This window comes from Sus scrofa, chromosome 18, assembly GCF_000003025.6.
Source record: "Sus scrofa isolate TJ Tabasco breed Duroc chromosome 18, Sscrofa11.1, whole genome shotgun sequence".
NCBI lineage: Eukaryota > Metazoa > Chordata > Mammalia > Artiodactyla > Suidae > Sus > Sus scrofa.
The window spans coordinates 6,473,422-6,498,244 of NC_010460.4; the positions used below are offsets into that span (position 1 = coordinate 6,473,422).

The window sequence follows — 24,823 nt, forward strand, 5'->3', positions numbered from 1 at the left end:
CTGTAGTGTTTCTGTAGAGAAATCGGCTGATAGCCTTATGGGGGTTCCCTTATAATTAATGCTTTGCCTTTCTCTTGCTGCCTTTAGAATCTTCTCTTTAACTTTTGCCATTTTCATTATACTATGTCTTGGTGTGGACCTGTTTGGGTTCAGCTTGTTTGGGGTCCTCTGTGCTTCCTGTGTCTTGATATCCGTATGCTTTAGATTTGGAAGGTTTTCAGCCACAATTTCTTCACATATATTTTCAATCCCCTTTTCTTCTTCTTTTCCTTCTGGAATTCCTATTATGCGTAGATTAGCCTGCTTTATATTATCCCATGGATCTCTTATATTGCTTTCATGTTTTTGCATTTGGTTTTCTGTCTGCTGTCCTGACTGGGTGATTTCTATTATTTTATCTTCCACGTCACTAATTCGTTCCTCTGCATTATTCATTCTGCTCTTTATTGCCTTAAGCTCAGTTTGTATCTCTGCAAACGAATTTTCTAGTTTTTCTTTGTTCCTCCTTATATTTTCTGGTTCCTTTAATGCAGAATCTGCATTACTGTTAATATCCTCTCTTAATTCCTTCAGTATTTTCAATAACTTCCTTTTGAACTCAATGTCTGTCAGACTGCAGAGGTCTGTTTCATTGTTGACTGCTTTAGGTGAATTCTCCTGTTCCTTTAACTGGGAATGGTTTTTGTGCTTCTTCATCTTGCTTGTGTTTTTCTGTGAGTTCGGGGAAGCCAAACTGTAGTCTTGTAAGGCTACTTCTATGAAAGAATACCCCTTTGTATTTTTTTTGGGGGGGGTTACTGTTTATTTTTGGTGTGGGAGTTTGAATATTTGCTGTCTCTTTCTTCGGTGTGAGCAGGCTTTTGTTCCCAGGATGCTCAGTGTGTTTTCAGGGAGAAGGAGGCAATGGCTGGGGCCAGCAGTCAGTTTTTGGTGGTTGGGCTCTCAATAGCAGCAAAGACCTGCAGGAAGGTGGCACAGGCTACTCGTAGTTGCAGGGCCCTGGAAAGTGGTAATAATCATAAGGCAGATCTTCAAGGTGATCAGAGCATTTGGCAGGAGCAACAGCAGGGTGATTCCCAGGGGAGTGAGAGCAACAACGGCTTGTGTTTGATTGCAATGCCCTCCTCTGAGGTGATTGGAACCGCACGTGGTGCCTGTGCAGGGACCCCTATTGGGAGGAGGCCATGACTATCTCTAGAGTCAGTGATAACTGTGGTGGTTTGCCCCTGCCACCTGTAGACCATGCACGAAGCAACCCATCTCACTTAGCCCACATTGTAAAGACGTTGTAAAGGGTGCTCCTAGTTGCAGGATCCTGAGAAGTGACAGATATCAGGCGTGTGGATACTGCCTGGAACGTTTGGCAGTGGCAGAAGCAGGGTGGGTGTGTTCCCGGGGGTGCGAAAGCACCAACAGGTGGTGTTCGGTCACAATGCCATCCTCTGTGGTGCCCTTTAAGTGAATAGGGCTGCAAGTGATTTTTGTTCAGGTATACCTCCTGATTTTTGTTCAGGTATCACGCCCACCTCTGGAATCAGTGATAACTGTGGCAGTTTGCCCCTGCCGCCTGCAGACCACGCAAGAAGCACACTGTCCCACTTAGCCCATGCAGGAGGTGCTGCACCAGTTGCTCCTAGTTGTAGGGTCTTGGGACGGGACAGTGACCAAGTGTTCGGGGGGTCCCCCAGAGCGTTTAGCAGTGGCAGCTGCAGGGTGGGTGTGTTCCCAGGGGAGTGAGAGCAACAGCATATGGTGCTTGGTTGCAATGCCCTTTTTTTCTTTTTTGGCAACCCCTGGGGTGACTGGGGTCACTGGTGGAGCCTCCTCACAGGCCCCCAGTGGTGGCAAGCCACGTCCCCCCCCACAGTCCGTCCCTACCACCTGTGGATCGTGCAAGAGGCACCACGAAGCACTTAGCCCCCTGATGCCCTTAGCCCACACAATAGGTGCCTGGCCACCTGCAGCCAGCACAAGTGCGCAATCTCCCCTAAACAAGCATGGGAGGGGCGCCTGCGCATGCGCAGCCCCACACAGGAAGTTTCTTACAGCGCCTGCGCCTCCTCCTCTCCCCTCCGCCATAATGGCGCCTTGCCTCTCCTGCAGGTCTGGACGTTCTCCCGGGTTCCCTCTGCCCTGGTGTTCCCCTCCTTAGCCTGTGGTGGTCCCCTCCTTAGTCCCTGGTGCACTGCTCCTCAGCCCCTCATGCCACCCCGGTCCTCTCCCTGGACTGACCTCGGAGCCTGCGTCTCAGCGCCCCGCCCGCGCGTCTGAGGCTGCGGTGCCCCGGCCTGTGGTTCAGCTGGTCTGTGCGGCTCTCACTCGGCTTTGCTGTCCTCAGTCCAGTGGCTGCACGCTTTCTCGCGGACTTGGAGGTCCCACCGACTCAGCCCATCTTTGCCCAGGTAGGAGGCTTCCCAGGAGGTGAGTTCCTTTTCTCCTTCAGGGCTGGCTCCCTCTCGGAGTGCTAGTCCTGGCCCAGTTCCTTTTCTTGCTCTTTTTTTCTTTTGTTCTACCCAGTTATGTCAAGACTTTCTTGCCGTTTTTGGAGGTTTAAGTTCTTCTGCCAGCGTTCAGTGGATGTTCTGTGCGCGTCCTTTTACAGGTTGATGTGTGTTTTTGATGTGTTTGTGGGAGAGAGCCCGACGTCTTACGCCTCCGCCGTTTTGCTCCGCCTCCTATCTTCTTAAACCCATGGAGGACACTGAACCTTCTTTGGCTCACACTTGATGCTCATCTATAATTTATTTAATATTATGAATATGTGGGGAATGTTTTAGTGATGGTTAAAACATTTGGGACTCCAGATTGCTGTTCACAGGATTTCCCAGTGCTGCCTGGATCTGGATGTAGGTGTTTCCCCAATTCAGTGATGTATATAAATCGCTATTTTTTCCTATTCTTTCTTAATGAGTAGAGGGTGGTCTTTTGTTAATTCAGTAAACTCTCTAATTCTTGCTTAACTGAGTGTAGTGATAATTTTGCTTGCTTAACTGAGTGTAGTTCACTGTTTTGTCAGTGAATCCTACAAACCTATGACGTAAGGCTTTTGGCAAAACACCTGGTGGTTCAGCGGGTTAAGGGTCTGTTGTTATCACTGCTGTGGGGCAAGTTCGATCCCTGGCCCAGGAACTTTGCACACCTCGGGCAGGGCCAAAAAAAAAAAAAAAAAAAAAAAAAAGAATATGAGATTTAAGACAGATCCTTAAAGCTACATGATGAATTGGGCTTGTCATCCACGGTGTGTGTGTGTATGTATGATGAAGAGGCGGGGGAACTGGCAGAAATGGGAGAGCTGCTATAAGAAGCAATGCAGGCAGAGGGGCAGGACTCTAAATACAAAAGGGTGTGACTACAGGAGTAAGAATACTGGAGGTTTAAATGGATGCACAACCTGAAGAGCTTTGCTTAAAATACCCAGGAGACTGAAATTTGTGGACAGATGAGAAGCATAAAAGGATAATAGGCAGAATACCATGACAATAGTTCATCCTAGTTTAGTGAGTGTTTTTATCATAAATGGATATTTTTGCATTTTGTCAAAAATATTTCTGCCTCCATTGAGATGATTATGTGTTTTTTGTCTATCATTCTATTAATATGATGCCACACATTGATTGATATTTATATATTGAACCAATCTGGCGTCTCTGGGATAAATTCAGGGATCTGCTTCTTTCTGTTAGGTGCTGTATACTTTTTGCCAGTATTTTATTGAAGATTTTTATGTCTAAATACAGAGAGGCTATTGGTCTGTAGTTTCCTTTTCTTGCAGTTTCTTTGTCTGGATAATACTGACCTCATAGAATAAATTGTGAAATACTTCCTCCTCTCTTATTTATTTTTTAAAGTGTTTGAGAAGTATTGGTATTAATTCTTCTTTAAATGTTGAGGGAGTTCCCTTGTAGCTCAGCAGGTTAAGGATCCAGAGGTGTCACTGCCATTGCTTGGGTTGCTGCTGCAGCATGGGTTCCATCCCTGGCCCAGGAACTTCCACATGCTGTGGGTACAGCCAAAAAGAAAAATAAATAAATGGCTAGTAGAACTCACCAGCAAAGACATCTAATCTTTCTTAGAGGGCAGTTATTTTAATTACCAGTTTAATCTCTTACAGGTTATAGATATATTCAGATTTTTCTTTTTTTTTTTTTTAGGGCCTCGCCCGCGGCATATGAAAGTTCCCAGGCTAGGGGTCGAATTGGAGCTGCAGCTGCCGGCTTACACCACAGCCACAGCAACATAAGATCCTTTACCCACTGAGCGAGGCCAGGGACGAAGCCTGCATCCTCATGGTTACTAGTCAGGTTCATTACCACTGAGCCACAACAGGAAGTCCTATAGTCAGATTTTTATTCCATCTTGAGTCACTTTCAGTAGGTTGTGTCTTTCTAGGAATTTGTCCATTTCATACAAGTTATATAATCTGTTGGCATACAATTGGCCCTAGATTTTCCTTATATCCTTTGTATTTATGTAAGGTTAGTAGCACTCTAATATCTTTCATTATGTAAGGTTAGTAGGACTGATTTTAGTAATTTTAGCCTTTTATCTCTTTGTAAGACTAGCTAAAGATTTGTTGAGTTTGTTGATACTTTTCCCCCAAAGGGCCAACTTAGAGTATCATTGATTTTTCTTCTTTTTTCTTTTTCTTTTCTTTTCTTTTTTTTTTAAGGGCTGCATTTGTGGCATATGGAGGTTCCCAGGCTAGGGATCTAATCTGAGCTGTAGCCGCCCGCCTACACCACAGCAACTCAGGATCCAAGCGTGTCTGCAACCTACACCACAGCTCATGGCAATGCCAGATCCTTAACCCACCGAGCGAGGCCAGGGATGGAACCTGAATCCTCATGGATTGTAGTGAGTTTTGTTACTACTGATCCATGACAGGAACTTCTCATTCATTTTCTTTCCTGCTTTTCTATGGTCTATTTCATTTATTTCTATTCTGATCTTTATTATTTCCTTTCTTCCATTTGCTTTATGTTTAGTAGTTCTTCTCTTTTCTGATTTCTTAAGATGTAAGATTTTATTATTTATTTTTTAATAAAGGCATTTACAGCTTTAAATTTCCCTCTAGGCATCATTGCACTAGCTGCATCTCATAAGTTTCGGTATGTTTTAATTTTCATTCATCTCAAAATATTTTCTAAATTCTCTTGTGATTTCTTCTTTGGCCCATTGGTTATTTGGGAATGTGTTGTTTAATTTCCACATTTTTGTGTCAACAAAAATTCAACCCAGGGAGTTCCTGTTGTGGCTCAGCGGGTTAAGAACCCAACATAGTGTCTGTGAAGACACGGGTTTGATCCCTGGCCTCACTCAGTGGGTTAAAGATCTGGTATGGCCACAAGCTGCAGCATAGGTCACAGATGCGGCTTGGATCTGGCATTGCTGTGGCTGTGGTGTAGGCCAGCAGCTGCAGCTTCAATTCAGTCCCTAGCCTGGGAACTTCTATATGATGTAGGTGCAGCCCTAAAAAGAAAAAGAAGGAAAGAAGAAAAAAATCCACCCATTTTTTAATCAGATGGTTTGGTTGCATTTTTAAATATATTGAGTTGTAAGGGTTCTTTGTATATTTTATCAGCCACATCATTTACAAATATCTTCTCCCCTTCAGTAGTTTGTCTTTTCATTTTGTTGATGGTTTCCTTTGCTGTGCAAAAGCTTTAAAGTTTAATTAGGTCCCAATCATTTATTTTTGCTTTTATTTCCCTTGCCTGAGAAGATAGAGATGGAAAAAATATTAAGACTTGGAGTCCCCATCATGGAGCAGCAGAAACAAATCCAACTAGGAACCATGAGGTTGTGGGTTCGATCCCTGGCTTCGCTCAGTGGGTTAAGGATCTGGTGTTGCTGTGAGTTGTGGTGTAGGTCACAGACGCGGCTCAGATCTGGCGTGGCTGTGGCTGAGGTGTAGGCTGGTAGCTGTAGCTCCGATTCGACCCCTAGCCTGGGAACTTCCATGTGACGCAGATGCAGCCCTAAAAAGCAAAAAAAAAAAAAAAAAAAAGACTTACATATCAGAGTGTGCTCTGCCTATGTTTTCTTCTAGAAGTTTTGTGGTTTCTGGTGCTACATTCAGATCTTTGGTCCATTTTGAGTTTAGTTTTTAATATGGTGTGAGCAGATGTTCTAATTTCATTCTTTTACATGTAACTGTCCAGTTTTCCCAACACCACTCATTGAAGAGACTGCCTTTTCCCAACTGGATATTCTTGCCTCTTTTGTTGTAGATTAGTTGACCGTATCTGCATGGGTTCATTTTTTTGGCTCTCTATTCTGTTCCTTGCATCTAAGTGTCTGGTTTTGTGCTGCCACCGTACTGTTCTGTTTACTGAAACTTTGTAGTATGGTGTGGGGTCAGCGAAGGTGATACCTCCAGCTTTGTTCTGTTTTCTCAGATTCCTATAGTATTATCTTATAGGGTAGCTCTGCAAGCAATGAATTCTTTCCCCTTATCTTTATCTGGGGATGTTTTATATTTCTTTTTCATTTTTGAAGAACAGTTTTTCTGGATAAAGAATGTGGGATTGACAGTCTTTCAGCACTTTGAATGTATTATCCTATGGGCCACTGGATTCTATGGTTTTTGATGAGAAATCAGCTGTTAATTTTTTTTTTCTTTTTAGGGCTACACCTGTAGCATATGGAGGTTCCCAGGCTAGGGGTCAAATCAGAGCTGTAGCTGCTGGCCTATGCTGCAGCCACAGCCATGCAGGATCTGAGCCACATCTATGACCTACACCACAGCTCACAGCAACGCCAGATCCTTAATCCACTGAGCAAGGCCAGGGATCAAACCTGCATCCTCATGGATACTAGTCAGATTCATTAGCCACTGAGCCACAACGGGAACTCCTCAACTGTTAATCTTGTTGAGGATCTTTATACATGATAGGTCACTTCTCTTCTTGCTTTTTTTCAAGATTCTCTTCCTCTTTGTCTTTTGTTGGTTGGTTGGTTGGTTGGTTGGTTATGTCTGCAACACCTGAAAATTTCCAGGCCAGGGATTGAACGTGTGCCACAGCAGCAACCTGAGCTGCCGAGGTGACAGCACTAGACCCTTAACCCACTAGGGAACTTCTGTCTTTGTCTTTTGGCAGTTTGATTGTAGTGGGTGTAGGTCTCTTTGAGTGGATCCTACTCAGAGTTCTTTGAGTTTCTTAGATGTGTTGATTAATGTTTTTCATCAAATTTTGGAAGTTTGCCATGATTATTTCTTCAGTTATTCTTCTTGCTTCTCTCTTCCATCCTCTGGCAATGTATGTGAACATTGCTTAGCCTACACAGTCCCCACCCCATGCAGCGCCATTGTCACCTGCTCAGTCATGGGTAGCACTCTGGGATTTGTTCCTGCCTTCAAGCTGAAGGGAAGCTCTGGGAAGAGGCACAGATTGCCTTTTAGACTTGATTCCGTCCATGTTCCTGGCTTTAATACTGGCTACATATATTTGTCCTTGCTATAGTGTAATGCCCAGAGTGGAAGATTCCTGAGCTGGCAGAGGCCTAGTGAAGTGCCCGTCACCTAGTTCAAAGGTGTTCAGACACCAGAGATGCAAAACCTTCACCAGAGTCAAGGTATCTAAACATCTCCATTTCCTCTCCATGGAAGCATGCTCTTCCCCCAAGTCAGAAAAATGGGAAGCAAAAGGAGAACATGACTTACAATAGAATGCATCTTTATTATTTCATTCGACTGACTATATTTACACACATTTTCCAGGATTTGTCATATGAAGGCTACGTAGAATACAAAGGAATGGTGAGAGTCCCTGCTCTTATAAATGGGTTAATGTCAGGGTAACCTGACACTTGGAAATTTTTAAAAAGCAGATGACACAGTTCATGTCCTCAAAGCATGTATAAAATGGTTAATATTGAAAACATCTTTTAAAAAGGGGAGGGGCATCCTGTTGTGGCTCAGTGGTTAACGAATCCTACTAGGAACTGAGGTTGCAGGTTTGATCCCTGGATCGGGTGTTGCCATGAGCTGTGGTGTAGGTTGCAGATGCAGCTCGGATCCCACGTTGCTGTGGCTCTGGCGTAGGCCAGCAGCTACAGCTCTGATTAGATCCCCTACCCTGGGAACCTCCGTGTGCCATGGGCGTGGCCCTAGAAAAGACAAAAAAGACAAAAAAATCTGACATCCAGCTGGGAGAAAATTCTAGAGTTCTCATCTTGTGTATCACCGGCAGGAGGTAGCTCTCCATGTAACCTGCTCAGCCGTGACTAGGACATCACCATCTCGGAATCAAGAAACATCTTTAAGTGCAGAGGCTGCACACTGATGAGTGGGGGCAGAAAGGCAGAAAGAAGCAGGAAGGTCAGTGCTACACTGGTCCCAGACTGCCTACTCCTGGACTTCTTAACGTGAGACACAGTAAACCCCTAATGTGTTTAAGCCATTATTATTCAAGTTCTTTCAGCCTTAACCTATTCCTAAGCCAGAGAGAAGTTTTCAATAACCTTTTCTAGAGGAAATCTAGAATTTTACTTAGAATTTTAAACTTTTCAAGACCGTCCAATCTTGGCAATTTTACCATGCTTCTCATTATGGTTCTAGTCTATTTCACTGTGAATGATTAGCAATAAAGTCTTTTGAAACTTCCCCAACTCCCTGCAGGGACAGCAAAGGAGGGCAGACTGGGCCCGCCTTTCCACTCAAGCTTGGTACGAGGAAAGAAGGACTGGCTACCATGTGAGGAAAGGAAAGTCCTGAGTCCTGTCCCAGTGGCGATGGGGTTGGGGTGGGGGCGCTCAGGGCATCGGGCAAGCAGGGCTGGGCAACAGAGAGCCCACATGAGTCCAGTGTCTCATCTCTACCATGCTCAGGACACTGTCCTACTCTCATGCGTTTGAATCCCCTGGTTCTTGTGTGATTATCTGTATTCTGACACTAGGTTGGCCTTGTCCTTGGTCCCAGTGTCTCTCCCGATTTCACTCTACCTACACAGGTGAGGTGACTCTTGTGACTTGGCTCTGAAACTTAATACCAGCCTAATCTCAGAAGCTTTTTTCCAGATTTCCCCACCTTATTTTTTCTTTCTCCTTTATCAGCTCCTGCTACCGGCCCCAGCCTGATCATTTCTTTACCTCCCAAGTGCTGAAACATCATAAGGTGAAATGCGTGGATCTCTCAAGTCCCCAAAGTCATGGACCGTCTTCCTAGTCCAGCAGTCCTCCCACGCCCCCCCACGCCTGCAGCCTGAGCGTATCTTTAACTTCAAGAGACCCCAGGTATTTCCACTTCCTATCGTAACTCATCTTTTAAATTATTCAGTAGTTTGTGGGGCTGAAATACTTTCCACGAAGCATTTTAAATGCATTGCCTACAGTCTCCCACACAGGAGGATATTTGTACCCTCCATGGCACTTGATGAGTTTACTGGCCTTTGTCAAAAGGACTCTCGCCTGTTCTTCCCTGGCCTGGCCAGTTTCCTTGTTATTAAAAGCGCAATATTCCCCCTTACATTTTTCCATTATGTTCCGGAGATACTTGTTCTCTGTGTTTTTGACATAATCTTCGAGCTCCTCAGCCCCGAGGTCCTCTCTCCGGGTGAAGAGCACCATCAGGCATTGCATAGCTTCTGCTCCAAAGATGGCCTCGAGCCCCGCCACGGCCTTTCTGTCCTCTTGAGTGATCCGCCCCAGCTGCAAAACCAGGACCAGGACCGTACTCCCTTCCTTATAGTAGGCCTTACATCTTTTGACCTCCTCCGCTTGCTGGGCTGGCCCTCCCTCAGCCCCCGAGGCCAGGCAGAAGGAGGGCGTGTCCACGACCTCGACGTCCTGCCCCTCCCACGTGGTCTTGCCCTTCTGGCACGTCTTGGTGACGGGCTGCGCTCTCAGCTGAGACCGGAACTCCTGCCTCCCGAGGATGGTGTTCCCGCTGGCGCTCTTCCCCGTCCCACTCCTTCCCGTGAGGATAATGCACAGGGACTCTGTTGAAAGGCAAGCAAGGAAAGATCCGTGACCATGGACTGATTGCATGCACCTCTCATCTCAAGGCTATGGCCATTTATTACAGCAGAGGATGCTCGGAGAGCGTCAGAGCTGCCCTCTCACCTGGCAGCTCCATCCCCAAGCACAGGAACAGCTTTGTCCAGATCACACAGCCTGTGAACTCAGAGGCACAGCGCAGACCACAGCCTCTGCCCGGTGCTCATCCACTGAGGCCAGCCCTGTTTCCGTCTCTGAATTTGCTCTACCCCCTTTTCCTGGCACCTCTTTGGATTCCCTGACACCCCGTGAGTGCCAGTGGCTTGATCACTCTTCACCTCCTTAGCCCTATGCAGTCCACACACCTCATCTCTGTATTCTGTTCCTGCTGTAACAGTGTCTTCCCACTGCCAGTGACTGCTAAGTGTAGCAAAAACTCCTTGATGTACGTGGAAAATGACTCCATAGAATTGACTTTTCATGACAAAGCAACTACATGTGTCATTAATGGATTAAGCGGTTCCTTCAGTTATACCAGGCTAAAATTCACTTCTCACTAAAACCACAATTATCTTTTTTCTATCAAAGTACAGTTGATTTACACTGTGTCTGGTACACAGCAAGGTGAGTCAGTTACCCATATATACATATATATCTAAAAACCAGATGAATCTTAATTGTGTCTCGTGTCAGTGAGTCAAAGGCACTTCCTGGTTATGACAGCGGATGTCCGCTAACACTGCTCTGTGCGAGGTCAGTAACGAGAATAGGGAGTTCCTGTTGGGTTCATGGGTTCAATCCCTGGCCTCGCTCAGGGGATGAAAGGATCTGGCATTGCTCTGAGCTAGGGTGTAGGTCACAGATGCAGCTTGGGTCCAGCATTGCTCTGGCTGTGGTATAGACGGGCAGCTACAGCTCCGATTGGATCCCCTAGCCTAGGAACCTCCATATGTCGCAGGTGTGGCCCTAAGAAGACAAAATAATAATAATAATGGAGAATAAATGTCCCTCTAAGTGAAAAGAGAGCTGCACAGAGTTTTCCCAATATGTGCTATCGGGGGATTCCTTATGAGTTTGCACTTGTATTTTGATCTCTCTCTCCCAGTCAGGTCTCACAGTTCTGACAGTGACTTCTTTACCAAGTTACTGATATCCACCCCAAAACAGAGAGAGAGAGAGGAGAGCCCATCCCGTGCCCTTCCATCCGGGAGAAATTATTGAATTGCTCATCCTGAACCTGCACTCTCACAGTTACACTTACAGGATAAATAAATAGGTTAATCTTCTGACACCCTCATGTTTGTACTTTAGTCCCCACTTCCATGCCCTCAGTATGGTCCTCAGGTACCTCTATAGTCTGGTCTAAATCCCCCATCCCCCATCCCGAGACGTGAACCCTCTATCTCCATCAAGACGCACCTTTGTGCCCTCCGTGTAGCATGGCCAGTTCCACCTCCGAGCTTCAAGTTGCTCATGTGCTCTCAGGTGCTTTCTGCTCAGCTATCCAAACTCCACCCACTCTCCAAAGCCTGGTTCACATGGGGCTCCCTCCACACAGCCCCTCCAGACTTCCCCACGCCTGGGCTTCTTTGGGAGGCTCCCCAGCACCTAACTCCCCCTGACAAATGCGAAAAGGTGCACACACAGATAGGTTCCTTTTGGTCTGAGGTTCCTCCCCGGGTGGGGATGTTTGAAGCAGAAGAGAATGGGATGAGCAGCGCTGGGCTGGGAGGATCTCAGCTCAGGTCAGCAGGACACACGGCCCTGCGGGGGTGGGCACTTCTGCTTAAGCAGCAGACAGGGTAGAGCGGCTGGGCTCATGAAGCCCACTCAGTGCCATATGGGGCACCCCCATCAAGAGCATTCAGTCTCACTGTCCTCATCCAGTCAAAACGCCCCTCGCCCAACAGAGGGATGAGCGAAGACTCTAGCGACCGAGGGGTCCGGAGGAAGGGGGAGGAAAGGAAGAAGCGGAGGGAGGGAGAGCTGAGGGAGGAGAGGAGCAAAACAAGGGTCCCGGACTCTTGTCACCAGCACTGAGGAGTGCTGAGCCCTGTGCAGTAGACACACTGTGGGAAAGACAAGGGGCTGGAGAGGGCCACCTCCCTCCCTTGAGACGCCCCCCACCCAGCCCAAGAGCTGGGAGAAGGGTCGGGAGAAAATTCAGGACAGTGTATGGAAAGTCGCATGACCTCAGTAAAATGTGAGGAAGAACAGAGAAAGGGAGAAGAGTTGGTGCCTAGAAGGGGCCTGTCCTTTTGATCTTCTCTAAGCCCTTCAGAAAATAAAGTTCTTGCATCACTGATTTGTTGAGCGGGCATAAGAGGCTTTCTGTACATCGTTTACCTTTCCCTGTGAAGGTGCAAGGCCGGTCCCCATTCTGCTGCACCAGGCTCACAATGTCTTGCAGGATCCCGTCCACCTGCCGTTGCTGCTCTTCCCCTGTTGCTTTGTAGTTGAAGATGCTGTATCGGTTTTTACAGTCCTGGATGTACTGGTAGAGGGTTTTAGCCCTGATTTTTAAGTATGTCTCTAAATCCTGATTCCCTAGATCTTCTTTCCTGGTGAGGAGAATGATCACGTGGTGTATGAATTTGTTTCCAAACATTCTTCGGAGGGTGTTCAGCACGGCCTCATCTTTCTCATTGAAAGAGCCCAGGGGGATCACCAGCAGGAAGACATGGGGACCTGGAAAGGTGTTGCTCAACAGGTCTCGCGCAATGGCCTTTGGAGATGAGAAGTCTGGGGTATCAATAACACAGACTTTCCTCCCTCGCCAGATTCTGCTCTCAGACTTAAACGTCTGGGTCACTGACTCTTCACTATAGCGGGTCTCAAAGACCCACCTCCCCAGAAGGCTGTTTCCGGCTGTGCTTTTTCCAACACCGCGCTTCCCCACGAGCAGGACCTTCAGGGCCCACGGCCCAGGGTTCTGCTCCCATCCTGCGGCCCTCTGCTGCTCCTCCCCTGGCCCTGGGACAAAAGGACAGAGAGTCAGAGTCTCTTCTTGCAGTTGAACACAGACATGTAGACAGGTTTTATGATTTCTTAGACATCTCTTTGGAGATTTCAAAGACCACTTGCCAGTTTTTATCGAGAATGGCAGTAGGGCTCTGCAACAGTAGAATTCTAGTCCTAGGCAGAGCTACCCATCCAAGTGAAAGCTCTGGAAAGGGCCATGAACAACTTAAGAGATGTGTAAAGGGGAGTTCCTGCTGTGGCGCAGCGGGTTAAGGATCTGATGGCAGCGGCTCCGGTAGCAGCTGCGGCTTGGATTCAATCCCTGGCCCCAGGAACTTCCATATGCCGGAGGTGCGGCCATAAAAAAGAAAGATGCGTAAAGGGCTTGAGATTCCCAGGAACATGAAAATGTTAAACTTGGTCTTCACTGATCTTGAGCCTCAAAATTCCTCTCATTTGGCTACCAGAGGAACCTACTGGGGCATGAAGCCCATGGGTCAAGGTAGAGCTGGGGAAAATGAGTTTAAACTGCATCCAGTTTAAACTCATTTTAAATTCATAAAATAGGATACAGCTCAGCAATTTAACACAAAGTGAAGTACTGATGTGCAGCCTGGATGGACCGCTGAAACAGGCTAAGTGAAAGAAGCCAGACTCAGAACCACGTGCGACATGATGTCATTATCTGGAGTTCAAGAACACCCCAAATTAATCCATGTTGATAGAAAAGTCTGGAGAGTGGTCCCCTTTGGGGACGGGCAGTGAGAGCTTCTAAGAGCATCCGTATCTTTTGGATGGTAGTCACGTATGTGTGGATACGTAAAAAGCCCCCGAGCTGTATATTTAAGATTTGTACATTTCACCCTATGTAAATGACACCTCAGTAAATTACCTGTGCCACGAAACTGTCTCTCCACATGTACCCTGTTCCAGTCACTTCTCCCATGATCGCAGGTCAATACCAGACCCACACACTGAGCACATGATGAGTCAGAAATTACAGAGAGTCTCTGAGTCTGTATCTTCCAGTGTGTATCAGGGCGAATGACCCTCAGTGTCTGAACCGCAAGTCCCCTCGGGGTGGGGGATGAACACGGCGTTTCAGGAAAGCAGCTGAAATGCTTGGAACAGCATGCCTTGTTATGCTGCCTTGGAACAGTTACGACTTTCCCCCCACATCACCCCACAGAAGCCCACAGCCTATAAGAAGTCTCCTAACAACCACTTTCTGAGATGCTCCCTGGCCTCCATGCTGCTCTATACGCCCTCACCGCCACAAGTCAATCAACACATTTGTGTTCAGTACCCAGAGTGTGTCTGGGTGTTTCGACTGAAGGGCATCAACAGAATTTTAACACCCTACTTCTGTCCCAGTTCACCTCTTTCTGGCTGCGTTTACTCTTCTGTAAAATGAGAAAAATAACACCTTGTAACACCTTGATAGGATTGTGAGGAATGTATCGCGGGGTTGTTACGAGGATTATATATATCCTATGCTGTGACAATTGAATAATTTATATACATTAGGTGGATAATGTATATTTCACAGCATAGAATGTCAGCTGCAACTCCTCCCCTTATTTGAATTGTAATTATAATTATTATTTTGGGGAGTCCCACAAGGACAGAGAAGGTAGCTCTCTTATTCACTGATGAATATTCTATTCTTACACAGAGCTGGCCTGGAACTAACCTGAAAATCCATCAATAAAGAGACAGTTGGGAGTTCCCATTGTGGCTCAGCAGTAACAAACCCGACAAGTATCCATGAGGGCGCAGGTTCGATCCCAGGCCCTCCCCAGTGGGTTAAGGATCTGGCATTGCTACAAGCTGTGGTGTAGGTTGAAAATGCAGCTCGGATCCTGTGTTGCTGTGGCCGTGATACAGGCCAGCAGCTGCAACTCCAATTTGACCTCCTAGCCTGGGAACTCCCATATGCCACAAGTGCAGCCCTAAAAAAAAGGAAAAAAAAAAAAAAAAAAAGAAAGAGATGGTTGAATTAGTTGTGTATGCCTGTGACATGCACCAAGTTGCCTCTACTAAACAGAAGGAGGCAGATCTGTATGTACTGACTTAGGCAGTGTGCAGGATGCATTGCTAATTGCCATCGGCACACGGATACTGAGTTCCATCACTGAATTCTGCAGGTGTTAATCTGTTTAGTGTTATCCATGAAGCAGTGGCTTCTGCTTCCCAGAAGGAGTCCAAAATTGGGTAGTGGTGGACCCAAGGCTGGGGAGGAGAAGCTGAGTGAGGAAAGAAGCTGCAAGAGGCAGGCCCAGCTCTGTAATATTTCAGAGAAGGCCAGGGACACCCACACTACGTTCAGAACCTCTGCTGGTACCGCCTCTACTCACAAGAGTTAGCAGTTCCCTGGGGGACAGACAACAGGCACCCATCTGAGCGAGGGCTCTGGGGTGCCTTTTTGTTCTGACTTATCTAGATAATTTTTCCACTTCATTTTGATGCATGATGCCTTCAAAAGAATACACATATGAGCTTAACATTTTCTGAAGAATTATCTTACCAGGTGGATGGTCCTCCTTCTGAGCTGTAGCGTCATTCACACAATCCTAGTAGGAAAATAAAGGGGGAAAATGAGGCGCACAGATCTAAAAGCCCATCATTTCACACAGTAAAGGAATGGAGACACAAGTATAGAGTTCAGAGTAACATGATGATTAGGTTGTAGTCAAATCAAGGTCACGGTCATGGTCACCACTGGCTTGTGGACTCCTGTCCATAAGAAAGCCAATCTTGAGACCCCACTGCTGCTGCTGCTGCAACTGATTTCCCAGAAGTGAGAAGGTGGGTTTTGTTCTCACTCAGCGAGCCTCCCAGATGCCAGCCAGCCAAGGCCATTGTTCCCAAAGTTCTTTCTAACTCCCCTTCTCCACAGTCCCTAATAGTAGCAGTAATTCCTTCCAAAGTCTCCCAGAGTTTCTGCTATTCCTGGAGACAATGTAGAGGCTTAAGAAGAGCTTCTGGACTCCCTGGAAGAAGCAGTTGGTCAAGTGATGCCTGTGCTGTTGCATCTGAGGGACGAGGGGGAGAGAGGAGATTGGAAACCAAGTATCTCCAGCATCTTCTTCCCTCACTGCACCCTCAGTCGAGAAATGATGCTTCTTCTAACATGAGACCCCATAAAATCTGGAACCTTCCCCATGCAGGTGGGCAGATGTCACCAACCAAGGATGGGAAGCCAAACGTGTAATTAACACGCCCTTTACCTGCCTGGTGAAGCCTTATGCTCACTCCCCAAATTCAAACTGGCATGCCATCAAAAGAGAAGGTGAAACAAAGATATACAACCTTAATGAACCTGCTCTTCTAAGAAGCTCCCTCTACTTTATTTCAACCTGATCTATGTGAAACCTCCAAGCCACCCAAGGAAGTTTCTCCCCTACCTTCTTACTTGGCCTTATCCCAAACCCCTGGCATCTTCCATCACTCTCTCCCAGGGTCCTCTCCATTCAGCTCTAATTGTCAGGCTTCTTTCCCCATAGATAGCCAGCTCAAACACTTTGGGGTTTTTTTAATGCAAAAGATTGTTACGATGAAAATGTGTGTGGTCTAAAAATTAATCATTTTTCCATCTCCAAGCCACTAGATAAATATATGTCCTTCTATGTTTTTCTATGTTTATATATGTGAATTCTCCCATATGAATTTATGGAGAGCCTTACTGAGATTTTTGTTTTCCAATCTGCTTAAAAATATGTCCTGTACCTTTGGGCAAGTGAATACACGTAGACTAAGCTCACTTTTTTTTAAGCACATATGAGTTCCATAGGATGGGCACATACAACCAATTCAACCATTTCTCTATTGACAGACCTTCAGGTTATTTCTGGTTTTACTATTTCAAAATATGCAATGATAAATACTCTTGTATGGAGTTCCCACTGTGGCTCAGTGGTAACGAACCCGACTGGTATCCCTGAGGACATGGGTTCGATCCCTGGCCTTTCTCAGTGGGTTAGGGATCCAGTGTTGCCGTGAGCTTTGCTGTAGGTTGCAGATAGGGCTCAGATCCTGCATGGCTGTGGCTGTGGCGTAGGCCAGCGGCTGCAGCTCTGATTCAACTCCCTAGCCTGGGAACTTCCATATGCTGCAGTGCGGCCCTAAAAAGCAAAACAAAAGCAAAACAAAACATTCTTGTATATACATCTTTATATATGCTTTTTTTATTTCTGAGTGACAGGATCCTGAAAGTGAGCATCTTGCTCAGTCCCTGGCTTGTTTGCATCCTTCATGGCTCCATAATTTTTTTGAACCTTCGACATGTCTAATAATGATAACAACAGCTAATAATTACTGGACAGTTACCCAGTTTCAAGTATTGGCAAACAGCAGTGTAAGCATTTCATTTAATCCTCACAACAATCCCTGAGATGTAGATTATTATCTCTGATTTGCAGAAGAGGGAACTAAGATACTGTGGTCCACAATGAGATGTGAGTTCTGTCCTCATGGCTTTGGGGGAGGCAAGCACTGCAAATACGTTCGTGGGCATCTATTGATACGATGATGCTATGTGAGAAAAGGGCACAGCCTTCCAGGGCACCATCAGGACGACTCTCTGAGGACGTGTGTGGAAGCTGTGGCAGGTGGTAAATAAAAGCAGACCTGGTACGAGGTGGGACGGGAGAGGGGAAGGGTCAAGGCAGGGAAAGTCGCAGGTCCAAAGCTCTAGTCCATGGCCATGAGCATAACTCAAGGACCAAAGGGAAGGCTGGTGAGACCAGTACGGAGAGAGCAGGGGAGAGGGTGAGGGGCTAGGTCATGCCTGGCAAAAGGCCCTTGGACACCTTCACAAGAACTCTCACCTGGAATCCACTGCCTTCGTTTCTCAAGGTCACGTAGTAGGGTCCTTGGTTCTCATCCACCAAACACTTGACTTTGCAGAGGAGCCCCTTCACCTGGGCATCGCACTCACCCTCACGTGCCTTGTTGTTGAAGGCACAGTATCGGCCACCAAAGTGTTGAACCATCTCTCTAAGAGACGTGTCATTCTCAATGTAATTTTTCAGCAAGTCATCCTCCAAATCGTCCTTCCGAGTGAAGACGATAATGACGTGCCTCCGGGCTTCGGGTCCAAACACCTCCTGGATGCCCTGGACTGTCTTTCTGTCCTCCACCTTACAATGGCCGATGGGAATTACCAGAAGCAGGGCGTGGAGGCTGGGAGCGGAGAGCTCCAAGCAGCGCTCAATGTTGCGTTGCTTGTCATTGTCACAAGCCATTGAGGAGAAAAGGTCAGGGGTGTCGATGACCACAACCTCCCTCCCCTGCGTGGCCCCCCTCTCCCTCTGGCACGTTTTAGTCACCATCTGATCACTGAATTTTGAGTTAAACACATATTTGCCCAGAATAGTGTTTCCTGTGGCACTTTTCCCTGAGCCACGTTTCCCTAAGAGAAGCAGCCTCAGTTCCAACACGGAGCCCCCCTGCTCTGCCTCTCTGTCCTGACACAGGCTTCCACTGGTCCTGTTGGGACAAAAAAAAAGGCAACACGTCAATGTTGAACTCACAAAAACAGACCGGACAGAGGAAGTGCAAAAACCTTCTCTCTCTGACTCTAGCTTTTCCCTAAATATTGAGAAAACCCAAGTGCTACACTCAGACCAGACTGAGACAAGGAATCCTGTTTCCCAGACTCTTCTCTTTGCTCCTGTCTCTGAAATAAGCCCATGTCGGTAAAATGACAAATACTGTTGCTTGGCTCCACACACCCCTTTCTCTATATACATCACTCACTCTATGAGCTGGAGGAAAGCAACTCTCTCTGTGACACACAGAACCGTGTTCCCCACAAGGGGTCCTGGGATCTGTGACCGCGTTCGTTACCTTACATGGTAAAAGGGCTTTGTTCATGTGACCAAGGCTCTTGAGGTGGAGTGGCAATCTTGGGTCATCCAGGGGCACCCAATATAAGAGGGTCTTAGAAAAGGGAGGTAGGAAAGTCAGAGTGAGAAGGAGATGTGAGAACAGAAGCAGAGGTCAGGGACAGAGAGAGGCTTGCCAATGCAACGCTGCTGGCCTTAAAGATGGAGGGAGGGGCCGCAAGCCAAGGAGAACGCAGGCATCTCTAGAAGCCAGAAAAGGCAAGAAAATGGATTCTCCATGGAGCCCTCAGTAGGATCACAACCCTGCCCAACACCTTGATTTTAGGACTTTTGACCTCCAGAAATAGAACAAGCCTGTGAGGGGAGTGCCCATTGTGGCTCAGCTGTAAATGAACCTGACTAGTATCCATGAGGACGCAGGTTCGATCCCTGGCCTCGCTCAGTGGGTTAAGGATCCGGCGTTGCCATGAACTGTGGTGTAGGTCACAGATGAGGCTCGGATCTGGCGTTGCTGTGGCGTAGGCTGGTGGCTACAGCTCTGATTTGACCCCTAGCCGGGGAACCTTCATATGCTGCAGGTGCGGGCCTAAAAAGCAGAAAAAAAAAAAAAAAAAAAAAAGAGTCTGTGAATTCTTAGTAACTAAGGTTGTGGCGATTTGTAACCACAACAAAAGAAAACCAATTACGTGCTCTCCCAGCTTCCCTTCCAAAGAAGGGTGTCCTTGTGAGCCAGTTCTCCCTGATGATAATTTAGGGAATGCTTGCTTGGGCCTTCTGAGAATGCTATTGATTTCCCCATGGTAGGGACAGACTCAAATTGAGAGCTCCTTACATCACCCTTCCCTCTTCTTCATGCATGACATTTCAGTGTGACTGCTGGAATGGCAGCTGATATCACAGGGCGATGAGGTAAAAAGTAAGAAAAAAAAAGTCAATATGCATCATCAAGCTAGGACAGCAAAGTGGGAGTTTCCTAGTGGCTCAGTGGGTTAAAGATCCAGCGTAGTCACTGCAGTGGCTTGGTTCACTGCTCTGGCGTGGGTTTGATCCCTGGTACAGGAACTTCCATATGCTTCAGGAGTGGCCAAAAAAGAAAAAAAAAAAAAAGAGAGACATGCACCCCCATGTTCACTGCAGCGCTATTCACAACAGCCAAGACAGGGAAACAAATGTCCATGACAGATGAATGGATTAAGATGACCTGGTACCTATACACAATGGAATACTACTCAGCCATCAAAAAGAATGAAACAATGCCACTCATAGCAACGTGGATGCAACTAGAGATTTTCATACTAAGTGAAGTAAGTCAGAAAGAGACGGACAAATACTATATGATATCACTTATATGTGGAATCTAAAATATGGCACAAATGAACCTATCTACAAAACAGAAACAGATTCACAGACATGGAGAACAGACATCTGGTTGCTGGGGTTAGGGTGGGGGGAGTGGGAAGGACTAGGAATTAAGGATTGATGGACGCAAACTATTACATCTGCAATGCATGGACAACAAGGTCCTACTGTACAGCATAAGAAACTGCCCCCCCCCCCCCGCGCTGACTTCCCTGGGCTGGGGGCGGGGGGGGGGGGCGCCCAGTGTCACAGCCCAGGAGTCCGGGGATACCTGGGGAGTGGACCCGCCCCCTCCTTTTTTTTTCGGGCCTTCATCTCAACCCTGGGGGGGAGGGCAACCCCTCCCAGACTCGCTTCTTCCTAGAAAGGCAGGTGCAACTCCCCAGGGATGTGACCTCTGTCCCCGCCCCTCAGCCCCCCGCTGGGGAGACCGGCGCTGGAGAAGGAGGGACACCCCTGAAATCAAGCCCTCCAGGTGGCTGTCTCCGCGCCCTGGGTGTCTGCCTTTCCCAGCCTCCTGCCCACGCGTGTAGGCACAGAACCCGCCACCGCGCACACACGTACCTCGGTCCTGTTCCCGGGCCCGTCCCAATTTCAGGACCTCTTCGTTCCGCCCGCGTCCATCTCTCCATCGCTCGGCTGGGCGGCAGCAGCTGCTGGAGCCCCTCAGGCCCACGGGCGCCGCAAAGAGGCTGGAGGAGACGGCAGGGGAGAGGAGAGCAGGGCGGGACCAGCCTCGCCGGGTCAGGGTCTTCCTGAGTGTTTCTGAGGAGGAAGAGAACCAGATTTGCACTGCAGTCGGAGGGGGAAGTTGAGAACTGATGCCAAGATCGCAGGGTGAGAACGTCAGGGTGAGGGCGGTCGGGGTCAGGGCGGGACCGCCCCCACCTACCCCGCGGGCGGGCGGCGGAGAAAGGCTGGTGAGAGGTGGCGCAGAGGCTCCGCTGGGGCTCAGGGGACCGGGCAGCGCCCTGGCCGAGCCTGGGGAGGGTCCCTCGAGAAGGATCTCTGTGCCTGTGCCGAGCACACGAGAGGACCTGCAGGTTGCTTCTTGCTCTGAGAACAGTCTGGGGCCTCTCAAGGCTCCAGCGGCGGGAGGGGGAGCGCCCGCAGCAGGTGCTTCTTCTCCTGCGGGTCCTCGCCTCCACCTCTCAGCCCGGTCCTTTCCCAAGTTGGGAGTGAAAACAGGAGGGCTTTGTTTACCTCCTCGCCCCCACTGCCCGAAGCAGAAGCAGCTGTAGAGCTTCTGCGAACAGCTCCTCACCGCCTTGGGGGGGCCCTCGCTGAAATCCCCCTCCGGAGTCACCCCGTGGGGCCTCGGACCAGCGCTGCTTCCCAGGCTAAAGATTTCCTTCCCAGGGCAATTGCGCATTTGAAATACTTGAACTTTGATGCTTTCGAAGGGTTCATAAAACGAAACCCTTTGGGGGAGCCATAAGCCTTTAAAAGCTTTCTGTTTCAGGAGGAAGTTAAACACCAAGACCTTATTTTATTTTCCAGTGGTTACAACGCTTAACATTGAATTTGCCATATTAGCCATTTTTAGGTGCACAGCTCAGCAGTGGCAGGTAGAGTCACATGGTGCAAAAAGCTCCAGAATTTTCCATCCCGTAGCCTGAAGCGCTGGACCCCGTCAATAAGAGTCCTCCTCCCCAGCCCCTGGTAACCATCCGCTACTCTCTGTTTCTAGGATTTTGATGACTTGAGGTACTTTAGACCGCGTTTGCCCTTTCAAGGCTGGCTTTTTCTGCTTATTTATGTCTTCCACAGGCTGGGTCTTTGAAATGTCTGAGGTGGGGCTGAGCTTCCAGAGACATCCACCCCCACCTCCTGGGGAAGGAGGAGCTGTGGGGGCCCCCACCTGGGCTTTGAGGGGCTGCTCCGTCCTGTGTGGTCCCCCCACCCCCAACCAATGGGCTGGTCTTCAAGGGCTAGGGTGACACAGCCAGACTTGGAGGGGAAAGGGACAAAGGTTGTCCTATCCCCCGCCCCACTTACCCCCTTTGTAATGAGGACCCGGGGTCAGGAAGAATCCCCATCCTCTACAGGGCACTAGGTCAGTTCATGTAAAATTAACTCATTGAAACAAGCGTGAGTTCCCGATGTGGCTCAGCGATAACGACTAGACATGAGGATGTGAATTCAGTCCCTGGCCTTGCTCAGTGGGATCATGATCCAGCATTGCTGTGGCTGTGGTGTAGACTGGCAGCTGTAGCTTCCATTCAACCCCTAGCCTGGGAACTTCCGTATGCTGCGGGTGCAACCCTAAGAAAAGAAAAGAAAAAAGACAAAAAAAGAGAAAAAAAGAAAAGAAAAGAAAAAAAACAACACAACAAAAACCAGACAAAATCCTGCCACTCAGTCAGTCAACCATCCCCGCTTGTGTCACTCTCAGAAGTGGAGGTCAGTTCAGGGCAGGGTCACAGGCCCAGTGGGATGTCATTTCTCCCAAAACAGAGGAGATAGTAAACTGGCTTCAAGAAATACTTGCTCCTTCTTAGAAGATAGGTGAAGCTTTGGGGAGCACTCAGGAAATCCAGAGCTTCAAATGATTTAGCAAGTTGACTATTTGCTGAGTCAACCGTTTGTGTAAAAAAAAAAAAAAAAAAAAAAAAAAATCCATCAGCTTTTGGAGAATTGACTCTGTGGGGACTGCCACAGATTCTGGTTGGGCCCTGATCTAGGGAAGGATGGGGCTTCCCTGCCCCCTAGTGGCTCTGTGGGTAATGACAAGGACAGCAAAACCACTCCCCTGGGGGCTGGCTGCAGGGTTTCTGCCAGTAAAACACCCCTCCTCACCTCTCCTTCCCAGATTCTCACAGGGGGTGGGAAGGAGAGGGGCTGGATTTCCAGAAATGGAATAAGCCAGGAAGGCGCAAGTTCTGCAGGTAAGGAGGAAACTCCCAGAACCAGACACAGAGGACCAAGGACTCCAGACACATCCCTGACTTAAGGAGCTCAATCGAAAAGACAGGAAAAGAGACTAAACCTACAGATGTGGAAGTGTACATGCACTGCCATAGAGATGGGTTCAGGTGAGCAAAGAGGAAGCCTGTCAACCCTGCAAAGTGGAGAAACAACCAAGTGGGAAGCAAACTTATCAACAAGCCCAGAAACCAGCTGTTTACTGCGGCAGGTTCTGACGGTACTGGAGGAGCTTAGCAGGCACAGTGGAGGAAGAAGCTACGCTGGGGAGCTGAAGCCTACCTGCAGTCTTGAGAGGCATATAGAAATGCAGAGGGACAATGGCAAATGCCACGAGCATCCAGGGTGATGACAGCAGTCTGGGCATGTGGGGGAAAGGGGATCAGGCTGGGGACCAGTTAAAGGCTACTGCCATAGTCCAAGCTAGAAATGAGGCCATGAACTAAAATAGTGACTGTGAAAATGGAGTGGAAGAAGGAACAATTCATGATACATTTAGGAGATAGAAAGAGCACAAAACTAAGAAAGACTCCCTCAGGGTTGCTATGGCAAGCGTTCGAGTTGCCACATCAAAGGGAGTGCTACTCACAGCGTTGACATTTCTTATTTTGGGAAAAAAATATATATGTTGTTTTATTTCAAAGATAGGACATGTGTGTTTACTACAGTTTTTGGCAGATGGCAGTAAAAGTGTCGTGTAACTAAATTTGTCCATTTTGACAGCTTCCTGATGGAATTCAGAGTCCTTGTTTGTTACATATTTACTATTAAGAAATAATGTGCTGGAGTTCTCTTGTGGTGAGGTGGGTTAAGAATCCGGCGTTGTCACTGCTGCGGCTCAGGTCACTGCTGTGGCACAGGTTCGATCCCTGGCCTGGGAACTTCTGCATGTAGCAGGTGCAGCCAGAAAGGAAAAAAAAAAGAGGAAAAAAAAGAATATGCCTATTTATAAACACTTAAGAAGAGACACCATTTTTTCATTCATGTGAAGGCTAGTGGTCTCCCAGGGCTGACACCTTGTGGGGTGTTTGGGATCATAGCATTTTCTAGTGGGCTTTGTGGAGAGGGGGTGTGAGAGGCTGGGGTTTGGGGATCAAAACAAGCCCTTCAGTTTGGGGACCCTGCGACTGAGACCCTGGAGGCAGGGTGGAGAGAGAAATCCAGAAGGTTATGACGGAGCCCTCTTTCCCATGTTATGCATGCCCACCCTCCCCATGAAAACGACTAAAACGAAACAGGATGAAGATGTTTAAACCTTTTAAAAACATCCAAGAAGCCAGTGGCAATAAGGAAGTATAAGTCAAAGCAAAAACCTGGACCTGTGAGGCATGCTTTCCCCCAAGAGCAGGCAGCCACCCTACAAGAGGAGAACCTGGGTGTGGAAGCCTCTTAGGCAGAGGGCAAGAAATTGAAGGGGGGCGGGCAGGGGAAGTGAGGGGGCGGGGCATGGGGAGGGGAAGTGAGGGGCGGGGCATGGGGAGGGGCGGGGCGATATCAAACCACCTGCGCAGACAAAGGCAGCGAGGCAAGGAAGGCTGTTCTGGCTCTGAAAACCCACTCACAAACGTAGACTCAGCCACGCAAAACAAAACACACACTCACAACCACACACAACACAATAAACCACACAGCACCCAAAGCACCCACAATCAAAACACATACAACACCCTCAACCCCATAGCTCACTCACAACCACACACTCCCAACCCCAGGAACACACACACATCACACAAAACACAACACACACAGCACAAAACAAACCCTCACATCCACCTTACAAACACAAAATACAC

The 24,823-nt window shown here is 47.9% G+C and overlaps 1 protein-coding gene and 1 long non-coding RNA gene across 5 annotated transcripts; one reads left to right on the forward strand and one right to left on the reverse strand.

The window, feature by feature from the left end:
- On the forward strand, positions 1,962–8,305 carry LOC110257569. Its single transcript, XR_002340355.1, has 3 exons — positions 1,962–2,402; positions 7,464–7,575; positions 8,193–8,305. It is a non-coding gene; the product is annotated as an uncharacterized LOC110257569 (long non-coding RNA).
- On the reverse strand, positions 7,659–21,976 carry GIMAP8 (GTPase, IMAP family member 8). 4 transcript variants are annotated; one of them, XM_021078920.1, is made up of 6 exons: positions 21,370–21,976; positions 20,670–20,870; positions 17,727–18,387; positions 15,425–15,470; positions 12,283–12,909; positions 7,659–9,938 (listed from the first exon to the last, which is right to left on the reverse strand). In XM_021078920.1, the coding sequence occupies exons 2-6, from the start codon at positions 20,735–20,737 to the stop codon at positions 9,274–9,276; spliced, it is 2,067 nt and encodes a 688-aa protein (XP_020934579.1). In that variant the 5' UTR covers positions 20,738–20,870; positions 21,370–21,976; the 3' UTR covers positions 7,659–9,273. The 4 variants fall into 4 exon arrangements, with proteins under 4 accessions (XP_020934579.1, XP_005657770.1, XP_020934580.1 ...); XM_005657713.3 differs by having other exon boundaries at positions 21,309–21,976; XM_021078921.1 differs by lacking the exon at positions 21,370–21,976 and adding an exon at positions 20,998–21,241.

Excerpts from the sequence above, each read along its gene's own strand:
- GIMAP8 (XM_021078920.1), bottom strand. The coding sequence starts at position 20,737 with ATGGAGAGATGGACGCGGGCGGAACGAAGAGGTCCTGAAATTGGGACG. Across the intron at positions 18,388-20,669 it reads GGCCCGGGAACAGGACCGAG|GACCAGTGGAAGCCTGTGTC; the intron begins GTACGTGTGTGC and ends TTGTCCCAACAG. Across the intron at positions 12,910-15,424 it reads GAAGGAGGACCATCCACCTG|GGCCAGGGGAGGAGCAGCAG; the intron begins GTAAGATAATTC and ends CTTTTGTCCCAG.